Here is an 11,139-nt window from a genome sequence, read left to right as displayed (position 1 = left end):
GGCAGAGTTTGCAGAGGGGAGGGACTTCAGTTGGGTATAATGCCATAGGGTCCACCTTCCAAAGTGGCCATTTTCTCCAGAGGAACCGATCTCTGTCACCTGCAGATCAACTGTAATAGCATGAAATCTCCAGCTACCACCCGGAGGTTGGCAAACCTATTCTGTACGCTTCCCCCAAACTCATTTTCCCATATATGCAACCTGGCTGAGTGTGAAGTATTGTCTCCCACTGGGAACAAATTCGACTGTGACTTCACCCAGAGTTCAATCGTTTTACCAGTTCCAACTCTGCATTGTATGCGTGGCTGATCTAGGCCCCCTTAGGGAACAGCAGCAGAGGTTTTTGTCTCCCTTCCCCATCTGACTGTATCACTGTGATAGGAGGGATGTACTGCACAATAATAACCAGCCTCATCTTCAGCTATCGTTGTTGCAATGGTTAAATAGCCAGCATTACTGGAAGTGTCTTTAGAACCAGAAAAACGAGTGGGGACCCCGGAACCCTGAATCTTATCAGAGTCAGAAGTGAAACCTAAGAGGAATCGTGGGGGGACCCCTGGCTTCTTCTGATACCAGGACACACGATAGGTTTCGATGTTGGTCTCCCTGCCCATCGTGCAGGGGAGCTTCACTGTCTTTCCCAGAGTCACTGAGGCTGATGGTGGCTGAGATAGCACAGGCTGAGTGTTTAAACCTGGGAAAAGATCATTGGCAAAAGGAGAAGAAGAAGAAGAGTTGTTTTTTTATATGCCAACTTTCTCTACCACTTCAGAAAGAATCAAACAGGCTTACAATCACCTTCCCTTCCCCTCCCCACAACAGACACCTTGTGGGGCTGAGAGAGCTCTAAGAAAGCTGTGACTAGCCCAAGATCGCCCAGCTTGCTTTGTGTGTAGGAGTGGGGAAACCAACCCAGTTCACAAGATTAGAGTCTGCCACTCATGTGGAGGAGTGGGGAATCAAACCTGGTTCTCCAGATTAGAGTCCATTGCTCCAAATCACCGCTCTTAACCACTACACCATGCTAAATCCATCCAGTTCACTCGCCTTATCAGTAACGATAAGGTGTGTTTCACCCGCTCTCACCTGGACACCACATCACTACAAGGCTAACAACGGATGGCCAAAACATGGTGGGGAAACCTGTGACCCAAGCAAGAGAATGAAACAAAACCCACAAGATAGAGATGCTGCAGTAAAGGGCCTTTTTATTGGCTGTGTTTGGGGAGGCGGAGCATCAGAGACTCCACCTTCATGTAAATCTCCTCTAATTTGATTGGTCCTTACAATCACGTAGACAATAAAAGGCAGATGTGCCTTTTTTTTTTTTGTGAAAGAGTGGCCCTTCAAATTTAATTTGTCTGAATTGATTTCTTCAGTGATATGAGAGATATAATTTATCTTCAAAGGTCAAAGGCAAATATTATGATGGAAATTTTAAGTGGAGATGTTTTACCAGTGCTTTTTAGATTAGTGTTTAGCCAGCATCCAGAAAATATGGGGAGAGCGAGGTGACCTCTGATGGTCAGAAAATGCATGATCAGAGCAAGGCTCCAAAGAAGTCGGTGGGGTGACCGCAAGGAAACAGCAATGTATAAATGGCCATTATATCTTCCAGTGTGCTGTTTGTGTTTCCTGTCCTCAGCTTTCTAAGTCTGCTGGCTACTGTCCTATCTCAATTCCAATTCCTGCTCTTCCTGTCCCATGTAGTGTAGAAAGCCAGTGTGCAGTAGTGGTTAGGAGTGGTGGACTCTAATCTGGAGAACCAGGCTTGATTCCCCCCTCCTCCACATGAGTGGCAGACTCTAAACTGGTGAACCGGGTTGGTTTCCCCACTCCTACACATGAAGCCATCCAGGTGACCTTGGGCCAGTCACAGTTCTCTCTGCCCCAACTACCTCACATGGTGTCTGTTGTGGGGAGGGGAAGGGAAGGCGATCGTAAGCTGGTTTGATTCTCCTTAAAAGGCAGAGAAAATTGGCATATAAAAACCAACTCTTCTTCTTCTATACGGCTAAGGTGAGACTGACCCTCCAACCCGCCAGACCTCAGCTCAGCCCCTTAAGCGCAAAACTACAGCTTGTGAAGCTCGGCTGTTCAAATCCAAGCTCAGGTGGAAGGTTTTGTCTCAGTTCCCCATTTCATTGTATCACTGTGTTTACCTCCAGCCCCCACCAGTGCCATAAGCTGTCGAACAGTAATAATCAGCCTCATCTTCTGCCAAGGAACCCATAATGGTTAAATAGCCTGTGTTTGCTGACGTGTCTTTCGATCCAGAGAAACGCAAGGGGTCTCCCGAGCCCTGAAGCGTGTTGGAATTTGAATAATACCGTAGAAGGAATCTTGGGGTGTTCCCAGGCTTCTGCTGGTACCAGTAGATGTATTGGCCACTGATGCTGAACGCACTGCTCAAAGCACAGGAGAGTTTTGCTGTGTTCCCTGGTGACACAGACACTGACGGTGGCTGAGTCACAACAGGCTGAGAGCTGGAACCTAAAAAAGAAAAGAAAAGTGTAGAAATAGTTGCCCTGACTGTGCATCACCTGTTCGCACCTTAGCAGGAATTTCAAGGTGTATTTGACCAGCTCTCACCTGAGCAACACAACACTAGAAGGCTGAAAACGGGCGGCCAGAACATGATGAACTGATTGGGCGATGCAATGAGGAAAGGAAACAAAAGAGATGACATTGGAAGTCTTTACAACAAGGACCTTTTCTATCTTTCCAATTTGCATCTGTGCTCCGCCTTCAGGTTGACCATGTGTGATCTGATTGGCTGTAATGATTAAGGGCGTAGTTAAAGGCAAGATGTTCCATTCTGGAGTTAGTAAAAGTTCATCCTGGCCTCAGAAGGGATCTACCTTAGATTTGTGTGATAGGCTGGGTTCATTATTTTATTTAAATAGCTCTTAATTTTGGGAAGGAACATGATGGGAACCCAACACATACACTCAAACCCTGTAAATTAGTGACAAATTATCTGAATTAACTGAATTTCATGAAGACAATCACAGATATGAATGCAAGGAATAAAAGATCCCAATTTTTACCAGTTTGAATATGGGCCAAGGAGTAAGATTATATAGTTTTAATTGGCAAAGGATTCACATTAAATTGCCCTGTGTAATTATGACCTTCCATATCAAAGGGTGGACATAGTCCACTTTTCCAGTGTAAAAAATGGGACAAGTATTCCCCTTTGACCAGCAAGATGGCTATGCTGTAAATCATGGGGCCTTTGAAAGACAAAAGGCATGTAGGACAGGGGCTGTAGAAAGGAGGGGGGAAATTATGTGAGATTGGGTATTTATTCCCACTCAAGGGCTTATTCTTCTTTGTTTCATGTTCTGCTTATTTTATTATTATTATTTTTTTAAGTTGACAATCTTTTTCCAGCCTCTGAGTTGTGATCGCTTGGGCCAGTCTTACTATGTGACCAAGGCCCCTTTCAGATTATCGTTCTAAACCGGAGGTCATCTATTGTTGGCCCAAATCCAAGTAAAGCAATACAGGCACGAGTGTTTCATACAGCTTTCAATCCATCTATGAGACGTCTCTACAGTGCTCTAGCTCTTTCAAACAATGCTGTTATTCCCCTTCCCCCAACTTTTCCCATGTGGCATTCTTTTTCAGCTACAGCTATAGGCATGTCAATGGTGCTGCTATAGCACTATAGCACAAATCTGAATTTTTTAAAGAAAAAAAGCTGAAAAAGAAAACCACACAGAAAAAAAGGGAGGGGGGAGAGAAATAGTGTTCCTTTCGGAAGCGATCCAGACAGTTCAAACGGTGCACTGGAGCGATTCAGAAGCGCAAGGAAGAAGTTAAAATGAGAGAAAACAGTTTTCATAAAAAACAGCTGAGCCCTGGGATGCCAATGGGACTCAAGCAGCTTTGTCTGAACAGGTTAAAAAACAAACCAATAGCCGGGAGCCAAAACGGTTGTGTCTGAATTGTGACGAAACAGGTTTAAATTATCCGGATGCCTGTCGGACTTGTGGTGAACTGTGAATGTGACCGGAGTAATAATCGAGCCATTGCAAGATGAGGATAAGAAAGAGCAGCTTGCCTAAGATCACTCCATGAGTCTGCAGCAAAGAGGAGACTGAAGCTCCAACCTGCCAGATCTCAGCCCAAGTCTCTTAAACACAAAGCTACACCTTGCAAACCTCGGCTCTTCAGCACCAGGCAGAGGCAGAAGATTTCGTCTCAGTTCCCCATTTGATTGTGTCACTGTGTTGACCTCCAGCTGCCACCACCACTGTAAGCTGTAAGACAGTAATAATCAGCCTCGTCTTCTGCCTGGGCTCCCATGATGGTTAAGTAGCCAGCGTTTGCAGACGTGTCTTTGGAAGCTGAGAAACGAGGGGGGAGTCCGGGGCCCGGGTACTTGCTGGAATCAGACAAATGACTTATGAGCCACCGTGGAGGATTCCCAGGCTTATGCTGGTACCAGAACACATGGTGGCCACTGACGCTAAACCCCTTGCTCAGGACACAGGAGAGCATCACTGTGTGTCCTGGCGACACCGATGCCGTTGGGGGCTGCGTGAGCACAGGCTGAGAGTCTGAACCTGGAAAAAAGAATACAGCAGAAATTGTCAAGTACCCTTTGCATATCAGCTGCACTCTTCTTAACAGGAATGTCAAGGTGTATTTCACCTGCTCTCACCTGAGCACCACAACGCTAGAAGGAGGAGAATGGGAGGCCAGAACATGATGACACAATCAGGGAAGGAAACAAAAGAAGTGGGAAATCTGAATAACAATGGCCCTTTATATCTCTCCTCTTTGCTTCTGTGCTCCGCCTTCATATTAATCAGCTGTAATCGGATTGGCCCCCATGATGAAGAGGATATTTAAAGACAGGTGGGGTCATTCTTGGGTGAGCAACGCTTCACCCTGACCACAAATGGGTTTTGTCTTTGAGCTGTAGCAGATTGGAGCTGGGTTGCTTGTTTCAGTCTTTCTTTCCTGGGGAGGGATATAACATGCACCAGACTGATGATGAGAATCTTTCATCAGGGCCAGCTCCTTCTGCAGAAGAAAATTTCTACTGATGGGGGAATGGATCCCTAGTATCCAACTCAACATATGCCACACATACTAAAAGTGTGTATGATTGCCATGTAATAATCTGAATCAATTAGTTGTGATCCAAATAATGAGTACAGACTGAAATCCCCCTTTCCCTTGCAATAATGTATTTGAGGGCTGGAAATAACTGGATCCGCTGCAAAATGGTGGGGCTTCAGGAGCCCCTTCTACCTGCCTTCTAGAAGGTGGGTGTTTCTGGGAGGCCTCTGGTTCCTCATTGGGCACCCTAAACCAGAACCATTGGAGGAGATCCCTCATAGGATCGTGCTGCTTTGATGGAGGAAAAGGACATGATTACTGACTACCGTAAAAGGAATCCTTTTCTATGGATAATCTTCAGATTCCACAGATTACATATTAAGGTTACCCGACCTTGGCTGGCAACTAGTGGGAGGCTTGGGAGGGTGGAGACAGGCATGTGTCATGCCATGCTGCAACATCATCTGAAGCTGAAAAACCAGAAATGATATCACGGTGTTATATGCCACTCTAGGACCTTCCCAATCTCTATGGTTTCACCATAGAGGACCTCTCCTGGACCCTGCTAAACAGGGAGACAGACAATCATTACACAACACCACAATATCATTTTCAGCCCCCCCCCCAAATGGAAGTAACATTCCCATGACACATGACGCTCTAGGAATACCCCCTCCCAATCTCTATGGTAAAACATGCCACTCTAGGACCTCCCCAATCTCTATGGTTTCACCATAAATATTGGGAGGGGGTATTCCTAGAGCGGGGTCCTAGGGATGAAGGAAGGGGTGGAAGGTGCTGCCAAAGTGGACAAGCTGTAGCCCTATAATATAAGTAGGGTTGCCAGGTTCTTCTTTGCTATCGGTGGGAGATTTTGGGGCCGAGCCTGAGGATGGGAGGGTTTGGGAGGGGAAGGACTTAAATGCCATAGAGTACAATTGCCAAAGCAGCCATTTTCTGCAGGTGAACTCATCTCTACTGGCTGGAGATCAGTTGTAATAGCAGGAGATCTTCTGCTATTACCTGGAGGTTAGAAAATCAGTACAGGAGCGAATATTATTAGAAATCAACAAATTGTTATTGTGACTACACACATATATATTCCAAAAATAGTCACATTGACCATCAACATACAAAACACAACATACATCAAACACAAAAGGTGAGTAATAAATAGGGTAATAAATAGGGTGAGTACACTTCAGTCAATAATCTTTCTATGTTTCTTTTTCAACAGGAGCAGGTTTGTATGGACGAAAGGATGTCAATGGACAAAAGTTCATCGTGAGGATACGATCGTTTCGAAGTCTCAAATTCAAAACTACACCTTGCAAAGCTTCATTGTTCTTCTCTAAGCATGGGGGGAGGTTTTGGTCTCAGTTCCCTGTTTGACTGTATCATTGTGTTTACACATAGGTGCTACCACTGCTATAATAGGTGCTACAGTAATAATCAGCCTCATCTTCTGCCAGGGCTCCCTCGATGGTTAAATAGCCAGTGTTTCCTGATGTGTCTTTGGACCCAGAGAAACGAGAGGGGAGTCCAGACGCCTGGCCCTTGCTGGAATCTGAATAATAATATAAGAGGTATCTTGGGGGGTTCCCAGGCTTCTGCTGGTACCAGGAGATGTAGTAGCCACTGATGCTGAACCCGGTGTCCATGACACAGGAGAGCTTCACGGTGTTTCCTGGTGACACCGATGTCGATGGGGGCTGAGTGAGCACAGGCTGAGCATCCGAACCTGGAAAAAAGAATATGGCAGAAATTGTCAGGCACATTTTGCTTATCAGCTGCACTCCTCTTAACAGGAATGTCAATGCATATTTGACCTGATCTCACCTGTGCACCACAACACTAGAAGGATGAGAATGGGAGGCCAGAACATGATGAATAGATGGGGTGAGCCAAACAGGAAAGGAAACAAACGATACAGTATGGGAAGTCTTTAAAATAATGGCCCTTTATATCTTTCCTCTTTGCCTCTGTGCTCCACCTTCATGTTAATCAGCTGTAATCTGATTGGCCATTATGATGGGTTTTGCCTTTGAGTTGGGGGTGGGATGTTTTGTTTCAGTTTTCCTTTAATGGGGAGGGATATAAGGTGCACTGAAGACTTAAGATCCTGGTGATCGATGATGAGCATCTTGCATCAGGGTCAGGCTCCTTCTGCTGAAGGAAATCCCTTCTGCCAGTAGAATGGATCCCCAGATTTGAACTTGATATGTGTCACAACACCAAAAGTCCTTGTAATTGGTATGTATTAATCCAAATTAAGACCCAGCACAGTGTAGTGGTTAAGGTGTCAGACAAGAACCTGGGAAATCAAGGTTCAAATCCCCACTCATGCCATGGAAGCTTGCTAGGTGACCTTGGGCCAGTCACACACTCCCAGCCCTGACCCTGGCCAGTGTTTGGATGGGAGACCCCCAAGGATTAGCAGGGGCATAGGGAGGAGGCAGGCAATGGCAAACCACCTCTGAAGGTCTCTTGACTTGAGAAACCTATGGGATCGCCTTAAATCAGCTGTGACTTGAACAGGGAAAAATCTAAATTAATTAAATGTTGTTCTCAAAATAAGGAACAGGTCAAAATCCCCCTTTCACTTGTAATATTGTATTTGAAGACTGGAACAGATTGAACTCTGTTAGCTGCCTGGATGGTAGACCATCTCAGAGCTGCTCAGGACTTTTTGGAGCAGTATGTAAATGCAATTAACAACAGCATAGCCTTAGCTTGTGACTAATGCCAACATTGGACCCATAATAATTCAAATGGTAGCCAAGACCCTCACCCTGGGTAAGGCATTCAAAGAATACTCTAATGTGATAGGAGAAAAGCACATATTATTAGTTTGATTGATGGCTGGTTTGCCAGGTCCCTCTTCACCACTGGCGGGAGGTTTTTGGGGTGTAGCCTGAGGAGGGCAGGGTTTAGGGAGGGGGAGGGACTTCAATGCCATACAGCACAATTGCCATTTTCTCCAGGTGAACTGATCTCGATCGGCTGGAGAGCAGTTGTAATAGCAGATCTCCAGCCACCACTTGGAGGGTGGCAACCCTACTTGGCAACCCTAGGTATACAGCTCAAATGAGACTGAAACGCCAGCCTACCAGATCAAACCCTGAAGCACAAAGCTATATCTTGCAAAGTTTGGTCGTTCTGTACCAAGCAAGGGGGACGGTTTTGTCTCACTTCCTGATTTGACTGTAACACTGTTTTTACTGCCAGTTTCTACCACTGCCATGGTGTGTGCCACAATAATAATCAGCCTCGTCTTCTGTCTGGACTCTCCTGATGGTTAAGTAGAAGGTGTTGCTGGATGTGTCTTTGGAAGCTGAGAAATGAGAGGGGAACCCAATGCCTTGGTGCTTGTCAGAGTCCGAATAATAGCGTAAGATGTATCTTGGGGGATTCCCAGCCTTCTGTTGGTACCAGTACATTTGATGGCCACTGACACTGAACCCGCTGCTCAATACACAGGAGTTTTACTGTGTTCCCTGCTGACCGTCACTGATGGGGGCTGAGGCAGAACAAGCTGAGAGTCAGAACCTGGGAAAATAATATGGCAGAAGTTATTAAATACGCTTTGCTCATTAGCTGTCCTCACCTGAGGAATAACTTCAGGATGCACTTGTCTTGCTCTCACCTGTGCACCACATCAGGAAAAGGCTGACAATAGAAGCCCAGAACATGGTTAATCCCTTGGATGAGCCAAGGAGGAAATGAAGAAAGAAAGAAAAAAAGAACACATTAGGAGTCCTTGCACCAATTGCTCTTTATAACTCTCCTATTTGCATCTCTGTCCCTCCTTCTTGTTAATCACCTGCAAGCTCAGTAGCTGTAATAATATGTATGTGTGTGAGTGTGTATGTGTGTGTGCTGTTAAGTCACAGCTGACTTATGGCAACCACATAGGGTTTTCAAGGCAAGAGTCTTCAGAGGTGGTTTGCCATTGCCTGCCTCCACGTCATGCCCCCAGTAGTCCTGTCATGATGGGGGTGGTATTTAAAGGCAGGATGCACCATTCTTAAGTTAAGCCATTAAAGGTCTATGATGATGATGATGATGAAGTGGATGATGAATCAGTGGCCTTGTGAGGGTCATGTGGTTCAGCAGTTACAGCTTGGGGGTAGTGCTGCATGATTTATTTGAAGGGGGTGCAAATGCTGGGTAGATGGCAAGTGAGTTTAGGGCAGCCAGTGCTTAGGGTTGCCCAGTGTAATGTTTTCCTGCCTTATTGTATTAATATTCAATCACAATAAAACAGTTGGAAGCTGAAGATTCAAAAGCAGATTGTTTTATTGGCCAATATACAAGTGCTGGTGAAAATTGCCTAAAGCGCAGAGCAATTTCCACCCACATCAAAGGATTGCAAGCATGGATATAGACCTTGATGATGGGTGGTTACAGAAGCGAAATACACACGTCAGACTGACCTGTCCAATATTGCTTTTGGACGTATAAGCAATTATTTGCATATCCAATAGAAAATGCTCTTCAAGGCGTTGCCTAATGGTTAATGAGGAGGCACAGCTTCACATTCCAGAATGACATGTCTTGTCTTAAATCAAAGCTCCAGGCTTAATTAAGGAACCTGCCTGTACCAAGAGGGAATGACCTCACCTAGTCAGCTGCCTGCAAACTGCTTGCTGGGTCACTGTGACCCAGGCTTCTCAGCAATGAATATAGCTTGACCAAAGTACATGTTACCCATAATGCAAAGTGATTCTAGACTTGTACATAAGAATATATATATGTGTGTGTGTGTGTTATGCTATGTGAATATGCATATATGTTTTCTCTATAAACTAAGTTAATTAGGGCACTACACCAGGAGCTTCTAGGGGCAAGGCTCCTGTAACTGGAAGTGACATTATGTGTTGCCTGGATGCTCTAGCAATCCCACAAAACTCTGTGGTAAAACCATAGAGATAATTTATTTATTGTATTACACTTCTACCCCGCCCTCCCCAGCCAAAAGGTAGGCCTCAGGGCAGCTTGTAGACATCATACATTGCTGGTATGCTTTAGCAACCCCCCCTAAACAAGTCAGTGGGCAGGAAGGATGCATCGATGGGCGATGGGGGAAGGGCATGTGGGCAAGAAGAAGACCATGAGCAGGGGTGTGGGGTAGCAGGCAGAGGAGTGCAGGGAGTCCCAGGTACACTGTGGGAGGACTCACCAAAGCCTGGAACTGGCTGTGTTCTGCCTATATTGAACCTACAGAATACATCAGGAGAGTAAGCAGGAATCAGGCCCAGAGAATGAACTTTGCTTACTGAGGCAAAGGGGTTTCTGCTTCATACTCTTCTGTTCCTTTATTACAGTTCCTTCCCAGGACCCTTTAGGAATGTCTTTTGCAGGAAAAAAGGAATGCAGGGAGCATTATGTCTCTGGGGTATTCTTCACGGAGATTTGCTGCTGTTTCGATGCTGATTTGCGTCGGAGGCAAATTTTGGTTATTCACTCCAGATCCGTGTTTTCCCCCACTGAGCAAAATAAGCCGGGTTAAAAGAGAGGCAATCCAAACCACTTCTGAGCCGTACTTTCCAGTAGAAGAGTGTTTTGTTGCTCGGATGCCCATGAAAAAATGTTTGCTTTGCTCCCCGGGACGTCTCCTTTCTCCTCCCCCAAGAACGGTGATTGGCTGGGGGAGTTGCCACTCTAACAGCATCGCACCGGCAGGAGGGAGACCCAAAGCAGACTGGCTGCCCCTCTTCAGAAGGGTGGGGTTTTGGCTTGGATCTGCCGCTCTCAGGATACCCCCCCCCCCAACACACACACACATAGGATCGCACCAGCTGGAGGGAGACCCAGAGCAGACTGGCAGCCTCTCTTCAGAAGGGTGACGGGAGTTTTGGCTTGGATGTGCTGCTCTCAGGATGCCCCCCCAAAACACACACACACACACACAGGATCATGGGAAGAGTGGGCGGGATTAGGCGGATTTGGAGCGGTGAGTCATGAGCGGCAGCAGACGTAAGCAGCGCAGAGAAGTGCGCTTTTTCTCCCGTGAAAAATTGAAAATGCCTCGGGATGGGGGGAGAATCTGCGCTGCCATGA

General features: G+C 46.1%; 1 gene segment (V, D, J or C); it reads right to left on the bottom strand.

The window, feature by feature from the left end:
- Positions 1-6,482: 6,482 nt before the first annotated feature.
- LOC130486447 (immunoglobulin lambda variable 5-37-like) lies at positions 6,483-6,961 on the bottom strand. The segment is given in 2 exon segments: positions 6,483-6,817; positions 6,916-6,961. Coding segments are annotated over 2 exon segments (381 nt in total).
- Between the last annotated feature and the right edge of the window lie 4,178 nt (positions 6,962-11,139).

This window comes from Euleptes europaea, chromosome 13 (genome assembly GCF_029931775.1).
Source record: "Euleptes europaea isolate rEulEur1 chromosome 13, rEulEur1.hap1, whole genome shotgun sequence".
NCBI classification, from domain to species: domain Eukaryota; kingdom Metazoa; phylum Chordata; class Lepidosauria; order Squamata; family Sphaerodactylidae; genus Euleptes; species Euleptes europaea.
Note: the sequence above shows the minus strand (reverse complement) of the source record. Positions and strands in the feature narration are given on the sequence as shown.